At 43.7% G+C, this 17,565-nt stretch overlaps 2 protein-coding genes across 7 annotated transcripts in view; one reads left to right on the top strand and one right to left on the bottom strand.

The window, feature by feature from the left end:
* Nucleotides 1–17,565, bottom strand: part of ASB2 (ankyrin repeat and SOCS box containing 2) — a 54,295-nt gene that overhangs the window by 33,429 nt on the left and 3,301 nt on the right. For 4 of the 6 annotated variants that reach the window (XM_080594408.1, XM_080594404.1, XM_080594410.1 and 1 more), the window contains exons 2-4: nt 15,957–16,548; nt 6,061–6,164; nt 3,476–5,862 (exon numbers count right to left, since the gene is read on the bottom strand). The gene's annotated coding sequence lies outside the window, so the exon portion shown is untranslated. The remainder of the gene's footprint in view (nt 1–3,475; nt 5,863–6,060; nt 6,165–15,956; nt 16,549–17,565) is intronic. The other 2 variants (XM_080594405.1, XM_080594406.1) reach the window with 2 other exon arrangements.
* LOC308196594 (uncharacterized protein) lies at nt 647–17,250 on the top strand (the record flags this gene model as incomplete). The annotated part of the gene is given in 6 exon segments (XM_080595732.1): nt 647–676; nt 11,154–11,330; nt 13,720–13,835; nt 16,692–16,739; nt 16,741–16,796; nt 16,799–17,250. Coding segments are annotated over 6 exon segments (507 nt in total). The 3' UTR covers nt 16,879–17,250.

Below are 17,565 nucleotides of genomic sequence, written 5' to 3' on the forward strand. Positions count from 1 at the left end.
CATCCAAAGCATAATAATAACAATCATTATGATTTATTAGCATTGCATCAGATTTATTAATATTTCCCCTGGGACTCACCCAGTAATGAATTTGCATTTTCAACTTAACCCTGAGACATTCCAAGAGATTACAAAATGTCACCTGCAAAAATAAATACATAAATTCATGCCATTTTCTGGGACAGACTTCAAACTCAGACACTGCACATTAGATCTGTTTGCTTTCTCTTTAAATAGAAAACGATGGAAATAGCCAACTCATGCTGATGGGGGAGTCAGCTAGGGTCTCACAAACAGGGAGCAATAAAAAAGAGTTGAATCTGAGAGAAGACAAAGGACAACCATGTAAAAATAGCAAATGGCTAAATGAACAACAAGGTTCACTTTATTTTTTTTTATGTTTCCTCAAAATAGCCATCAGAAGCCAGGTCAGGAAAGCACATTTAACGTGTTTTATTTTTGGATTTGTTTGCAGCCGCTAATACAGTTAGTTGAATTGAGTAGCCCTTCCGTTCCACTAAGTGCTATTTTCTATTAAAGCACAAATTAATCAGGTAACTAAGGCTTGTGAAAAAACAAAGTTCATTTGTGCATCCTTGGAGGCCTTTTACCCAGTTAAAGACTTGTTCTGTGCGCAAAGCCGGCAATGCATTTGCCATCACATGATGAAATCCAGGTGAGAATGGACACAGCACTGAATGTGTTCTCATCCTTAGCCTGTAACTCCCAGCAGCAACCACCTCTGCTGCCCCCAGACACTTGGCTCAGCAGTGCCTGTTCTGAAGGCAAGAAAATGCTGACTAGTAGCAACAGTAACAGTCCCTGGACAGAAAATGTGGCTCCAGGAGCTAACCTAACCACTTCGTTTCTGCCTGCCATTCATACGTACAGTTTTCAGCATGTGACAGTAGTAAGTGCTGAATGCACACAGATATGAGATGCAAAAAGATCCAGCCAAGGGGACCCCTTGCAGTATGGAGTTGCATATCAGCTGTTTGATTAGGTTTCCTGCTGACAATTTCTTATGTTTAAAGCAGAGCACCCCCACAATACTTTGCCACAGACTTGTGTGCCAGGTACCATGAACTCTTCCCTTGTCACTTACGTCTTGTCTGAACTTTTTCACTATAGCAAGACAGCAAGATAATTTGGGTGCTACCTCTCAATGTGAGTATAGACCTAGGGCACGTCTCTGCGCCTTTCACAATTGTGTTCCAGTAAGCAGAGATTTGCTTTGCATTCGGTGTTGCCATGCTGCGCTTCCATCAGACACTCCCAAAGATTAAATGCAAACGCCAGAACCAAAAACAATCCTCCTGCACCTCCCGCTGTACAACCCATGTTCAAACAACAAGGAGACAGAAACTCCCACAGGGAAAGACAGTTTCAATTTCCCTTGCAAGAACTAAAGATTGCTTTGGCCACCGTAACCTGAGAGAGGCAAGGAGCCAGAGGCACTTGCATGGGAAAAGGTGCAGAGTGTCACACATGCCCAGGGGTAGGGAATACAATATAGAGTTTTCCTTGCTGAGGCTGCTGTCTCAGTACTTCATCGCTGCAAAGATGTAGATTCTTTGAGTTCACTCTACTGAGAACATAATAATCAGGAGGGATTTAGCTCTCTTCAGTGGCTCCTGGCCCTCACCCCTAAGCCAGGGTGGACTTTTGCTCAGTGTGCAACCTCCGCGTTTGCACAGTAGGTCTTCACAGAAAACTTTAACCTTTCAGAAGCAATCAAAATGGAGCCCTCAGTCTTCTGGAAACATGGTATGATCACAACGGGGAACACCCTGTATTAGGGTCCTAAGCCTTATTTCAGGTATCTGGTGACTCAGCCCAGACCTGCCATACCAGTGCGCTTTGGAAGAACGCACAGCTATTGCAGTCGTTGCCTCTCTGCAAATGTCATCCTAAGGTCACATCCACTGACTCAGACTGAACGAGCAATCAGTCAGAGGAGAACATGAAATCCTAATACAAAGTGAATGCAACCCCAAAACTATATGTAAAAAAAAAAAAAAAAACCTCCTTGGAGGAAGGGAAAAGCATAAACATTATCTTTTAGTTACTCTTCGCTGTCCAAATATCATTTATTTTATGCTATAATGTATGCTATTAAGAGTTCTAATGAAAGGTTTTTCTTTTTCTTGACCTTTACAAAATCCACAGAATTCAGAGATGTTGCTGCAAACCCTTTGCTCTGAGGCTCTTGCAGAGGAGCGGGAGGGCAAGAATGGCAACGTGAGACACAAGCTGCTGCAAACAGCGAAGATCCTAACAGAAACAGGAACTCCAAAACAGCAATGGTGAAAAAGTCAGAGAGATTTTGATGGAAAACAAGCTTTGTACCTTTTTTTTTTTTTTTTAAAAAAAAAAGCAATCTGTGTAAATATACCATGGGAGTTTACCGCTCCATTTTATCCCATAATCAACTTTCTGAACAGTCTCCCTCTGCTACTTTACAATTTTGGATGCATTTCTCTGGTACCCTCTAATTCCTTTAAGACTGATTGGTTTCCAGCTATTGTGACTGCTGTATGCAAGAGCATCTGCTGTAGTGCTCTCCTCCCCTTTCCTGACCTGGGAACAGCAGGCCTTCTAGTTACAGGTCTGTCCTTGCTTTACTGTCCTCACAGAGAAAAAGCCCTTGGAAACCAAAAGATGTCCCCACCTAAATAGAACAGTTTGCAAAAACATACAAACCTTTCAGCATGATGAATTCAAGGAGTTCAGTTATAACTTTCTATGTGTCCAGAGTTAAACCAAGGCTACCAGAGAGATGAGGCAGAGTGAGACCCTGCTGCGCAGTGCTGCCAGGAGAAGCGGGTGGTTTGGGTTCCACGGAGATGAGCTCCAGCCTGGCTTGGGACAAATGCTGAAGGTGGCTTCCAGACACCCCAGCTGGAAGTGGGTTCATTGCCATCAGACTCAGAAACTCAAAGCAGGGGAACAGCCTGTCATCCCTACTGACTCCTGCCATGCAGCACTGGCCTGTTTCCCCTAGTGAGATGGTCAGGCCTGGGACATCATTGCTTGCTGCGCAGACAAGAGCAGTGAAAGAACCAGAATAGACTGTGCTAAAGGACATTGCACCATCATCTCTATTTAGCCAGTGCTGTTTTTGCAGTGCAGTCAAATTCAAATGTAATAAATACAATATTTAAAGCTCAGATCAAATTAACTCCCCTTTATAGTGCCACTGAGAAAGCTTAGCTATCCTGCACTGACTGCTCCAAGCACTCATGAGAACGGACCAGAGATTTATGCCTCCTTTAAGTTCAAATCACAATGCAACAGGTTTGTTTTGCAGGGTTGACATTTAATTGTTTGCCCTACTTCTCTCAGGTTAAATTTAGAGCTAAATTTAGGACAAGTGTCTGGACAGAATATCATATGACACCAGCATATATCTGTTGCACAACATGCCATACGAACATGTAACGTTCAATTCAGTTAAAAATAACCATACACTTACCTAATTCAGCAGGCTTCTGGATTCTATCTACTGAGCTGGTAATCAGACTGGGCAATAGTAAGAGTCACAAGCATACTGCGGGAAGGGACATCACTGCATGTAAGACAGAAAAAAATCCTTTTCTGTGTTAGCTCTCTTTTCTTATTGTATTGAGCAGAATTTACTGTCCCATAGTCATTTATATATGACAGCCTAGATTATCAAAAGGACGTGAATAGGTAAATTTCAGTGGAATTGTGCAAAGAACTGTGGAGTTTTTTCCCACCAAAGTGAGAGATCTCTGATTCCTCAAAAGCAGAGTTAAGTGGCTGTTAAACTCCCACCTTAAACCTGGAAGAGGGCAGATTCTTTCACTATTAAGAAATGGCTTGCAACAAGCATGGCCTCCTGAACTACAAGAGGGCTAGATGATACCATTCAGTGTGGCTGAGGCGAGGAGACCGAGATCTCCAAACTAAGCATGATCAGCTTCTTGAGCTGTGTCTGGAGATCATAGCTCCAGGGAAAACCTGAGCACTCGGAAAAAAAAAAAAAAAGTTATTCTGTGGAAAATCTGGTTAATACCTTTTCAGATAAGATGAGAACAAGCATGACAGCTGAGATGAAGGCTGGAGTAAGGAGCTGAGTTTCATTGACATTAATGAGAGCTGTAACAACAAGGAGGATGCATTTTCTCCATCAGAGCTGTTGCTGTGCTTCTGCCCTTTGGCATTTATGTAGTCCCACCCCACCAATAAGGACAGGTTAGGGGGCTTTCACCAGCTGTTGAGTGTTGGGGCTGCAGGTGCTGCTGTCCATGGGTGATGGCTACCGCTTTCCTTTGCTGAGGTGCACCAGGAGCACCAAGGGCAGCGTGCAGTGCTGTCCAGCAGGCAGGGCCCTGGTGTTCTGTGGGAGCTGAGCATGGAGGATTTTTTTTTTCAAGGCATTAGAAATGGGATGGAAGGAGATCCCTGGGTCACTAGGCCAAAGCTGGTGCAGCCCCGATGGAGGGGCTGATGCCCAACAGTTGCCCAATAGCTGCAGGGTGCGTGTGTAGGGGCTTGGCCTGGGTGTGGGGGCTGCATGACTTCATGGGCTGCCTGGGCCTGGGCACCCTGCTCCGGGAGGCCCTGCTTCAACCTGGGGGCTGGGCTAGGTGACCTCCAGAGGTCCTTTCAATTCCTTTCAAGCACTCTGTGATTCTGTGATGGGCTGCAGCGGGCACTGTCCACTTTCCTCAGCCAAAAAACTCTCACCCATGGGTGGGACAGTCTTTTGGGATCAGAGTGAGGCACAATGCCACACCAGTGTAAGCAAGCCTGTCCATCCACTTTGTGCTTGTACTCCAGATACAAAAGCACTTTGCTAACAGGGCATGCCAGCACAGCACCTTTCAACAGGGCTTAAATCACGTTTACTATTTTTTCCCTTTTGACCTGAGATTGTGACACAGGTTTATATGTCTTCAGCTACTCACACTCTATGTGTGTGTACGTAGGTACATGCAGAGTGTCAAAGATATTTTTATTGAAATGCTGCAATGACTGAGTCATTTCTTGGTTGGCACAGCCTATTTTTCATGACAATGGTTTGGTTTTCTCTGCTGCAACTGTACATCATGTCTGTCACATTAGTTATGTTCACAGTTACATAAATCTCTGACTTAACCTTATTTTCCATTTCTTGATACCTAAAAATCAATCAGGCCAGTGGTCAGCTTAGGTTGACCCCACTGGTTGTCTTCTGACAGTGGTGGTTTAGGAGCATTTGCAAGAAACTTCTGGCAGGATAAATTGTTCCCCTCAGAGAAGTCTTGATTGCTCATAAAGACTGGCTTAAATCTTCAAAACTTGGCACTTTACAGCCTCTCCAAATATTTTTTTGATTAATTTACTTCTGAAGAATTCTGTTTTCATGTAGTGCTGAGCCCAAATTTGAACCTTGCTAAATTCTTTATCTCCACGACATTGTGAAGCAATGAGTTCCAGAGCCCCAAATAGCACATTTCTGGGGCTGTCGAACTTGTGGCAACATCCTGCTGTGTACCAGCAGAGAGAGACACACATGTGGATTTGAACACCAGGAGCAGGGACCCCCATCACTGATGGAGGCTGAAACTGTGAGCCAGGCATTAGAGGAAAGCGAGGCTGCACGCACTAAGCTTGCTTTTGACACACTGGGTAACAAAAATGACATTGGGGCATGCTTTGAACACCACGTTCAAGTTGTACAGGAAACTTTGTGGTTAGCTTCAAAAATAGTCAGAGGAAGAAAAAAATCCCCAAACACATGCATGAATCAAAACTTTGCCTTTGCCATCAATACAGCAGCTCTTGATGAATTTGCAGGCACGCTCACCAGGGCAGGCTGTGCAGCACAGGACACCACAGGACGTCTGTGTCTGCCTAGAGTCAAAACATTTGTGTCATAAAAAAAGCAATCAATAGTCAGTGTCAGTTTTCACCAGTGTTAAGAAATGTCTCAGGCTATTGGTTTGCTGCTCAGGATGTGAATAGGAGCGGCATGTGTTCATAATCATTTTATTTGCTTTTAGCATAATGACAAAAAAAAAAAAAAAAAAAAAGGAGAAAACAAAGATTTACCAGAAACCACCAGAATAATTGGAAGGTGCTCTCCTCATCACTGATCCACAATCCATACCACATGTTTGGCCTCAGCATCAGTTTGTTTCTGCTCTGCATCACATCTGTAAAATAAAACATAAGAGGCAGTACTCAACTAGTGGCATGCCCAGGTAGATTGGTCCAGGACCGGAGAAGCTGATGGCGTTACACCAGAATAAGTGAGGACAAAGCAGTCAGTCAAAACCCACTAAGGTCTCATAGAAAGAAAGAACAGATCAAGCAGGCATTGCCAGCCTTTTCTTTCCCTGCTGTACTTACACTTTATTGTTTATAACAAACTATTGTAATCTCTTCTGACCTTCCTGCCACATGTAACACACATATGAATAAGCACTCATTCTCTCTCTTCACATTTATATGTGCACATGTACAGATATCTTACTGGAAATTTACTATACTTGGGTAAAGTCCTTTACCTGAGACACCCACTGCAGGTACAAATTAGTGTGGCAAGAGAGTAGCTGGGTTAAACATTGCAGAAGGTGTGGGCTTTCTCCCAACTTTCTTCTGATAAAGGATTCCTTCATAACCTCTGCTTCCAGACGCTTTCTACCCATCCTTAAGCTCTTCACTTTATGTCACAAAATGGACAGACCAGTCCAGGGAACTCAGTCTCTTGCATTTATTTATGTAAAAAATGAGCAGATGTTTAGCTAGTAGCGATCAGTATAACCCTGTTTATTTTAGTGGAACTGTGCTTAGTTGTTTCCAAAGAAGGTGCAGCTCAGACTAAAGAGCACAAGCAGCACTTCACATGTAGGCATGTAGCTCCCATCAAGAGACTTGTAAAACAGAGTTTCTGGTCTGTGAAATAATGTGACGTGCAAATGGCATACACTCACTTGCCATGTGAAATTCTCATGACATTTTAGTGCTTTTCCTTTTAAGCTCCAGAGTCACATCTTATGTCTGGTAAGAAACAAACAATAAGATTTCGGGATCTTTGGAGATCATGAGAAGCTCTCTGTCAGTTCCATATGGTTCAAGGTAATTTGCTGACACAGAATGACAACCACTTTTGCAAACAGATCTGGAAAGGACCTTGATGACATACTTGTGCACAGAGCTCGCCACTCTGTCTGAGCAGAGCATCAGTGAAATATATATTTAAACAAACAAACAACAACAACAACAACAACAACAAAACCAGATGTGTGTTATGCAGACAGGCTGAACTGAAGCAAGCAGAAAAAGAGTTTGGCTTAGGAATTTTATGTCTTTACTACACGGGGTGGACAGGTCAAAGCTATATTGGCTAAACATCTTCAAGAAAAATTAAGCATAAAAAATAGCAGCACTGTGTGTATCTTAGCAGAGAAACAAACAAACAAAAGCTAATCTACATATAATTAAATAGAGTAAACCAGATACAAGCAGGGGGCTCTGCACCACTTTTGCTGACTACGTAGAGGAAAGCGTACTTTGCAGTGCAAATAAAACAAAATACACAGTGCTGCAGTTTGGAGGAAGATAAAATTTGTGTATCTCTGTGTACGCTACAGTGGACTTACCCACATGCACACACAGATGCAAAAAGGGGACTGGGAACTGTGTGTAAAGGACAGCACCAAGCAAGTTGGGCAGCTTTTGAAAAAAATCAAAGAAATCTAATGTTGAACCTCAAATTCTACTTGCAGCATTTACATTTTGGGAACTGATTATATATATATGTATATGTATATTTTTTAGTTGATTTTAAAACTTTAAGGCTGAATTTTTCCCCCAAGGTGTTACGTGCAGCAAAGAAGGGTGCTAGCATGACTGGGCAGTGCTTTGCATAGTGGCAGAAGAAGTATTTGTCAGGGCAAGCCCCAAAGCCCATGATATTTTGTCCCCTGCCTGGGTATGGCTGAAGCTGCCAGGGGAACACCACTGTGACCATGGCAGGAAGGCAGCTCAACACCGCAGAGCTCAACTCCTTGATGCGCTCTCCCTGCTGACCAGAGATTGGTAGGAGACTTGCCATATCCTTAAATTTAGAAGGAAACTCTATGGGGAATATAGTGGCAAGGAATTCTCAGAAATAAAAGTGTTTCTAAAGAATTTAGGACAGAGAGGAGGAGTGACTGAATAGCAGCTTTCCTGTACATGTGAAACAGCTCTATGTAAACTTAGTGTTGTGCATTTAAGTGTGGCATCCCAGAAAATAAAAACAAGCCAGAGTGATGTCAGTAGGCACCAACCATTTATTGGGTATTTGCTACATTTCTACAGATGGCTCACATTGACAGAATTTAAATCTGTCTTGCAACATGGGGAAGGCACATTGCAGAAGGCAGCGAGATGATTCATCATTTCAAAATTAAAATTTATAGCAGATAATATGGAGTCAATAAAAATAAAAAGACAGAACAACCCCAAAGAGGTAATATGACACACATGTGCACAACTGGTTGATTAAGCCTCAGAAAGCTTAGGACAGCTCTGGGAAACTGAGTGTGTGCAGCTGCTGCTCATGTGTGAGCCCACTTAATCCACCGCTCAATTGCAACGTGCCTACCACTGTGATACTTATTTATATACCACAGAGCTCTGACACATACATGCATCGACTGGCTTGATTGGAATTACTGTCCAAACCTACTTGCCTAGCTGCCTTACATCTGGCTGACTTGCTTGTGGGCCTTCTCAAAATGGCACAAAAGAGTCTTTCCCACGTGTTTTGGCAGCATTTCTTTCCAACAGAATCTCTCTTCCGAAGAATCAGCAACTTATCAGACATGCCCATTAGTTTTGCACATTTCAGGACCATTCTTTTGCAACCTGCCCTCAAAGGCCTCCGTCCTGACATTCGAGACTTCCAAAATTTGTAACCGTAAACAAATCAAACACAAAAGAGCACTTAAGGCATTTTGAATGGGACTAGCCCTGTAACAGAAGCCTTGTTTTTCATCCCATATCTGCCAGGATTATTATATGAAATTAGTAAAATTACTAACTGGGACCATATCTCATTTTGCAATTTGTAGAACCTATAAAACCATCCAAGTACTTTCTCCAAGCCTCCAGCAGTTCTGACCACTGTATTAATCTCTGTGGAGGTGGCAGGACAAACGTCGCATGAAGAAAATCCTCAGGACCTGTTTAGCATCATCCATAAAGAAGGATCTGTTCAAGAGACCATGACACACTGAATTATACTGATAAAAATACATGATTCTTGCCTATCAGGATCTGGGCTTGTGGATTTATAAAAATTCAAGTCTTCAGATTTAAACACTGATTTTAAACTTAAGAGAAAAGTCTTATATAACGACTGCCCTGCTGATACTTCGTGGGTTGAACCTTGTTGGGAAACCTGTCTACCTCCTGGATGCCTCTCTTCATTGCAAGATATAGTACTATTTGTTTATTGCCTGGCCCCTGTATGCTAAAGTACATACTAAAGTGTATTCTTGTGTGACACCGTGTGTGACACACTGCGTATTCTTGTGTGACACCGTTCTTTAACAGCTTTATAGAGAGGGTTGGTTATGAAGTTTTTTCTAAGGGCAAAATGTCTGCTGAAGTCAAGGGCTATTTCACCGCATACAGATGAGTTAACAGGGAGTAAAAAAATCATGATCTGGGTAATGTTTTGGTTGATTTGATTCACTGTTGCATATTTTCCTAGGGAAGAAGAAGACAAAGGTGTCACTCACATCTCCATCATCCGTGAGGTTGGACAAATCTTTTTGCCTATTCATATGTCAGAGAATCCCAGAAAACTGCATTCTCTCCTTAAATCAAAGCAACCTCTTAACTCTTAGATCAAATGCTGCCCTCTCAGTGTACAGTGCATATATCCAGCCCTCTCAGCCAAGTAAAGCAGTGTCATGAGTGCAGGATGCCAAACATGCAGTAGATTCAAAATGTCTGCTCAAATTTTGGCCAAGCCACATTACTACATGGGGACTTCCCTCAAAGTAAATTTTACATCAGAATATTATGGTTTTAGTTTTATACACGGAACGACCCAAAAGCAGTAATTCATGATGAGAATAAGGTAACAAACCAGTAATAAAATTGAAGAAGAAAAACATGCTGTGTTAAGGAAATAAAACTTAGTTCCAAGTCTTCTACAATAGCATCATTAGTTATGGACCACTCCTGTTTGGTCTGTGACATGTTGTGTGTCCTACCTCAGCTACTCCTTCCTTTGTGCAGAAAGTGGAAAGTACCTCAGCACCTGCCCTGCTCCTTTTCCACTCTCCTTTGCCCCTTTTTGTCCCACATAACTGTAGGTATTGACCCATGCTTCATGTTCTCATCACTTCACACTCCAGTGAACCATGAGAAAGAGAGGTGGTAACTCCTCGGCCTCCACAGAGCTTGAGTGGGCCGCACTGACCTCTTGGGTGTTTATTTTTGTTTATCAGCTTTAAAGTTGATAAATCTTCTAACTTTGGCACCTCTTTAAATACCTAGAGATAACCAGGATACTTACTCTATGTTCTATTAAAAACACCACACGAGGTTAGATCTTTCCAGAGGAGAGGCCCGTATCTGGCAAGTCTGTCACACGCAAGCCCATGTGTAGCAACTCTCTATTCATTTCAGTCAACATGCACCAATCCCACCATAACGAAGCCCTGAGTGAGACTTGGCTGCAGTTCACACACGTCCCAGCCTCATCCAGCCATCTCCACGGATGTCAGAGCTGTTCAGACCCATGTGGCAGCGTCCCACCAGCCTTACAGGTTGTGATGGGGCAGGTCCTGCCCAACCCCACCACCATGCCCTTTGCTGCACCTCCGATTGAAGGGGCTCTCCCCACTTTATGCTTCCTGGGGGCTGTGGCAAGATGGGACCCTGGGTCATAGCAGCTCCTAGCATGGCCCAAGGATGTCTCAGTGGTTTACTTTGACTAAATGGGGACTTAAATCTGTCACACTTCTGTTCTGGTTTGGGGCCTTGATGTAAGTGCCTGCACTGTGAGGGCAAGGGGGTGGAACTTGAGATTTTGGCCAGCTTTAAGACAAAAAGTTATTGTACTCTGACTTGGCTCGATGCAAGCACAAGGGGATTTGCTGTGTGCCTTTACTGACTTGCAAAGCCAGCTCGCTTGGTAGGCCCCCAGCAAGACTCTGGAAAGCTCTACGAATACGCTCCAGAAGGCTCTGTTTCTAAAGAGAGAGGTTGAAGTCAATCATGTCACAGCAGAGCTCATTGCCAAGAGGCAAGAAATTGAAGAGGGGATGGAAGCCGCGTCCCAGTGGAAAGCAGAGGTGGCTGCCAAGCAGCAAGATGTAAGCATCCTTCCCACTCTGAGGTAGGAGAAGAGCCCTGGTGTCAGGGCTTAGTCCTGATGTGTCCCTGGGTGACTGTGGTGGCCCTTTGTGGGGAACATTTGCACTTTCATACATGGTGCAGTCAGTGGGGCATTTAAGCAGCGGGCAGTCTGCTGGAGCAAGGGAAGAGCTGCAAACGATAGTCTTTCTCCAAAGGATGTGCTCTCTCTCCCCTCCTTTCTCACAAGTACACAACCTGAATGCAGTGCTTTTGTAGTTTACCATGGCCCGCGAGTCAGCACTGCAGCCTCTGCAGACTGAAGCTTATTATGTCTCTGCCTGTGCTGTAAAGTCCTTTGGGCTGGGTTTAACAACAACCCTGAGCATCTTCCCTCATGCTCCAGTCTCAGTGTGGACATGTCGATTATTATACTTGTCAATCTGCTGGAAACTAATGAGCCTATTCAGGATATTAGATAAGCTGGCAGTTCACCCAACACATTCAGGTTCCTCATCCACATTTGAAGTGCACTATTTATTTTAATTTAATTTAATTTAATTTTTATTTTATTTTATTTTATTTATTTATTTTTGTGGCAGGCAGGAACCAAGTTCTTAAGTTTCAGATGTTTTTTAAGGGTAATGATGTGAAGAGGAGATGGCCAATACGAAGTCCCAGGTAGAAGTAGAATTGAATGAAATAACAGAGGGAAAGAAAAATAAACTGTTAGCATAGCTTGAAAAATTGACAGTCAGGTATGTGGCATACAATTTGAGGAACTCCCCTTCCACCATTGCTGCTGTTTGTATTTTGCCTAACCTCATTTTGACCACTAATTGCCTTTGAGCTCTCAGCTCTGAGGCTGCAGTAGTACAGATGTGATGGGGCAGCCACTCAGCTTGCTGCTAGTCTCCGCATAGGATAAGTGGAGCTACAGTCCCAAGGTGACTGTAGGGACTATGATCCCCCCACCACAATATCAGATCATGCGACATAGGACTGCTGCTGTCTGCACACAGTCTCCATCCAACTTTATGCATCCCCCTTGTTCTAATTATTCACTTAATAAAATAAATTAGCATGATAGTACAGTAACAGGAGTAAGGTACTAAATTGAATCCACTGCATCTTTAAGTCCTGTCCCCTGCTGTTGTCAGCAAACATTATGTATAATCCCCATTCAGAATATAATGATACCCATCAAAAATGAGTTAAGAAATCTGGGCTAGACACAGTAAGGGGCTGCAGAACAACAGTACTTGGCAGTGCCAATCCTGATTTATAGGCACCAGGAGCCAAAGGGGACTTGAGATCTGGGAGCTCAGGTTCCTTGCCAGTCAGTGGGGATTAGCCACCACTGTTTAGCCTGGCTGTCAGTAAAGCTGCTTTGTACAAGTGTGGGTGGAGGAGCACTGCCGCCCCCTCTTCAAGTCATGTTTAAAATAAAGTGGGTCTTGATGAATATTGCTAAGCACTTGGTCCTGATGGCCTACTGCCACCCCACTGAGGTGAGCTCTCTCTCACAATCTCAGCTGGTGATCAGCCACTTCTGATGGGGCATAGGTGCGAGTAAAAGCAAGAAGCTATTCAACCCAAGCAGTGCTGCGCACATGGAGATGCAGAGCTTTTAGCCCCCAGGAGACCTTCAGTGCCTATGGGCTAAGTGATTTAGGCACCTCCAGCCTTAGAGGGCACTCGGGAGAGTGTAGCCTGCAACGACAGTCTGCAAAGGGACCACTGGATGCCAACACAGCCCTAACCCCAGCTGCCTTTACACCCGGTGATGTATTGTTCAAGACCTCTTGCCTCTGATTAGAAACTTTGTTCTAATTGATTCATGGCCCTTTATTTCTTTTGCTGCCAACTCTGCTGTTTAGCTTAACAAGCTCTTCTTTCTCCCTGGTGTTATGCCCTTGCTTTATTTATAGAAAGCAGTGGTATCCACCCTGGGACACATTCTCGCTAGCATTAAGCCAGCCAAGTTCCCCTTGTCCCAGACGAGCTCTCAGTTCCCCTGCTCTGCTCAGCTCTCCCTGCCTGCACCTGTCTGCTGCAAGTCTGCCTTTCCAGAACATTACACATGATATCTGGGAACAGATCTCATTAATGTCTTGTACCACAGGACAACAGTGCTTACTATCATTAAGTATTTTGATTACTATCATTACGACTATTTCAGGAGGCCATTGGGAAGCTGAACTATCTGAGCACTACCAGATTTCCCCCTCAAAGGGCACTTATTTTTATGCACTCCTCCAACACTGTGGAAATCCTCCTTGTGTGGCATAGCACAATTACAACCACCTTCAACACTGAGGGATCCCTTTACCAACATATTTCATTCTCTGTGTTAGAACTAACTCTTCCAACACACCCTTGAGTACTTCTTCATTTCCTTTCAGGTAGCAAAAACTAGAGAACAAAGTTGCAAAATTCAAACTGTATGAAGACTTCCTACTGAAAACCAGTGACAAGTTGCCTGACAGCAAGTGTTACTCCAAAGCATCTGCTGGCTCTTTACTGTAATAACAGCAATTGTCACTGCCTGATTTTGCTCCGTAGCCTCGGTCCAGTGAATCCCAGCCAGCTGTGCAGAGAGTTGACGGCTGCCAGCTCAGGGGCCAGGGGCACAGCAGGGACTGGGGCTAAGCCTGCGTGCCAGGTCAACAGGGTCAAGCTGCAGGTACAGGGCAGGGCAGCCAGGTCCCTTCTACGGGACAGCCACAGCCCGGTTTGGCCATGACGTCTGCGTAGCCTCATGGCCGTGAACTGGGAGCACACGCTTCTCTCACTGATACCAGTGCAAGAGACAAAACCCCTCATAGCAGTACAACTGTGCTTGGGAAGCAGTAAGTCAGGACTGCATCACACGGCTGTCAGGCACTGCAGCAATTTATTGGTGATGTCTGTTCAGGAATTGGTTTAGGCCAAGAGGACATGAAGTTGCTGAAAGGATTCACAAAGTTTGTATTTCTTGTCTCTCTTGCTAAACTTGTCTGCTATTGGGTCTAAAGTGCACCTCTTGCACAGGGAGCGTTTGGGTTGCAAACTCCACCCACGTACAGCAGTCAGCAGGGGTGCTGTGCATGAGGAATAGGGCAGTGATGCTTGGATGGCTTCACCACCACCACTGCAATCACAGGCTGGACTGAAAGTGGCTATAAGCACTCTGAGCCTCCTGGCCCCCTTGCTTCCCACTTCCATGGCTGGCTGGTGGCTCTGTTGTGCTATTGGCTCCACACAGCCATACAATAGCTGGCTACAGCCAACCCAAGAAGCCTGCCTAGGCAAATTACAGCCCACTGGCCTTGCTTAGGGCTTTTCTTAGACCACACAGACACATCCTTGGACCCTAGGACTTGGGGTTTGAGTGCGCTTGGCTTCTTTCCCTACAGACAACTGTGGAGCTTGCCCTAAAATGGCTCAAGGAGCACACATTTGCATGGCAGCAGTGGAAGACAAACTTGTCCAAACTTGTGCATCCTCTCTTTTGTGATTGACACAGGCTGGTTTTCTCCACTTATTTATTAGAGGATTAGAGTTGCAGTAGAAGAGGCTCCAGACTGTTTTATAGCTCGGTGCTTTTCGGCAGATTGGTTGTGACCCCTGTAGCACCATGCAAGGCAACCAAGAGGGCTGTGATATGTTGAAACATTTATTACACTATAAAATGAATAAAGTCCTGCTCCATGATCCCCCCCCCCCCCCCCATATGTCTAAGGTCAATAGTGCCCTGTCAGCTTCTCCAAACAAGCAAGTCAGTCCAACAGACTTTGATATTTTTTTTTCTCTTGCTTTTAAAACAAATATACTGGGGTCAAGGGAATATTTGTGTTAGCAAGATGGGGGCCACCTCCTAGGGAATGCAGTAAAGCACAGATCCAGCTTGCAGATTGAGGCATTTAGTGTAGTTAGACCCATTTCCTTTATAGTGCTGTATTTAAACAGTTAGGTGATTTTCTTTTATGTACATTCACTGATCAGTTACTTACATCTAGGTAAAGGACCTGACTGTCATTCCCAAAGTCTCTAATCTTGCTGAGTTACACACAACTTACAGAAAATGCATTAAACAAAATTTTTAAAAACGCATCTTAAATCCGCATTCCTTTTTTTTTTTTTTTTTTTAGTCCAGTCTCGGTCTGAATTAATAATTCTGCACCAAGAGGTTTATCACCGACAGCTATTTAACACCTAGTCAGGTGTTAAGCCTATAAATAGTTTATCTCTTGGCAACATTTAGACCCTGAACTATGAAAAGTCACTGGCTTTTTTTCACAAAGAGGTCAAGTCTGAAGTAATAGCCTGTTCCAAGAGCACAGAAGTCCCCATACAGATTTTTTTTTCCAGGTTCTCTTTAAAACCCATTTCACTCATTGGTGTGAAATATCACACTAGACTGATTTCCTTGTTGGATCACTACAGACTCTGGCTATATTCATTCTCCATTCATTACTTTACAGTAAAAATACCTTCCTTGGTGAAGAGTATTCCTCTTTTCCATCTTTGTCACTGTTTTTTCCAGAAATTAGATTCCCTGGGATCAGAAGCTTAAAGCCCACAATTAGCAGACATATGAGGTCCAGTATATTTTCCTAATTAAATCTTGAAATGCAATCCCTTCAGTTACCTTGCTTTCTTACCTTTCCATGTTCTCTGAGAAGACCGGGGTTGTTTCCCTTTGTGACCACTCCACCAGCAGAGGCACTTTATATGATTTTCTCACACCTCAGGCTAGTTGATGCTTTGGGGATGGTAGATCAGGCAGCAATCTACACTGTTCAGGCAGGAGGTGGGGAAGGAAGCACAGTGGGTATTTTATTTTATTTTATTTTATTTTATTTTATTTTATTTTATTTTATTTCTAAACGGTCTGTTTCAAGCCTCTTCAAAATTGCAGGGAAAAAACAAACAAACAAATGAACGAACAACAACAACAACAAAAAAAAAAACACTGAAAATGTGAAGCTCCAGCATTCAAAAACTAGCAAGTGCAAAGAGGTACCAAATTCTGGTTTTGGAATTCATGACTGCTGAGATGACCTCAAGATGTGGTAGAGGGAGCAGCTGAGTGCTCAGACATGAGTGCTCCTAACTAGCCATCTTAAATCATTTCCCACTGCTAGACATACTCCCCAGCAGCAAGATTGTTGTTATGCATATGTCCTGGTCCTTTATGGATTTTGTAAGGTGCAGGCACTTCTTCAAGGTCTTGAGCAGTCAGAATAACATATCCTGTAGGAAGAAACCTGTATATCAGCAGGATTTGACGCATATAATGCAGACAATAAAGTATGAGTGATAGGTGGTAGGTTGCACCTATATCCACACTGTAGTCTATTTCCCTTGTGTCTTTCTAATGATTACTTGGAAAACAGTGAGGACTCCACGGCAAGAGCTGTCATCAGGAAGCACGAGACTCTCAGCTACAAACCAGAAGGTGATAAAGAACGTAGGCATCCCGTCAGATGACTACAAGAGAGGCAGCGTGACCTTGAAGCCTTGCTATGGGAACATGATACCACAAAAACTGTAGCGTTGTTAAGCTTGTTATTTAGTTTATAGGACAGTATTTACTTCAACAGAGTCACATCATCTAAAAATGATTTTTTTTTTTGTGGTGCTGAATGCTGTGATTTGCAAGAAAGCTTCAGAGTCCAGAATTGTATATAACAGCTGAAGAGGAGATTGTCTGTCCAACTATTGCTGACTGTAAATATAAAATATATTCCCCTCGTCTGAACATGCTAGAAAAAAATACCTGTTGTCAAATGAGTGGTGTCAGTGGCCATTTTACAGCCTGGACTCCCTCCCAGCTGGAAATCTCTCATGGGTATTGGATGGGTTCCTGGAGTGCGGCCAAGTGCAATCCAGGCCATGGTGTTACACAGACAGGGTTTCTGAAGTCTAATTTTGAGCCACGTTTATAAAATGTTGCTACTGAAGCTGATTTCTATGGTTAAAAGATTTCTCATGGTACTTTGGTTAAATTAATCACTCTTATTCAATACTTTAACTGGCATAAAAAGAGAAACTGTGTCCTTACATGGAAGAGAAAGCAGTCCCATAAAAGTCCCATATCTGTCCTCAGATAACACTGGATCTGATGCTCTGGCCAGCACCCAGGAAAGATGCCTGGGCGGCTCAAGTGGCACCTACCAGGCTTGTGCTGCTCCTTGGTGGCACTCCTCCTGGAGCCATACCTTCTGCTCACCAGTGGCTGTGTCCTCGCACTGGTGCTGCCTGAGGTTT

This window comes from Anser brachyrhynchus (genome assembly GCF_964034855.1).
Source record: "Anser brachyrhynchus genome assembly, chromosome: 5".
In the NCBI taxonomy this organism is placed as follows: Eukaryota; Metazoa; Chordata; class Aves; order Anseriformes; family Anatidae; genus Anser; species Anser brachyrhynchus.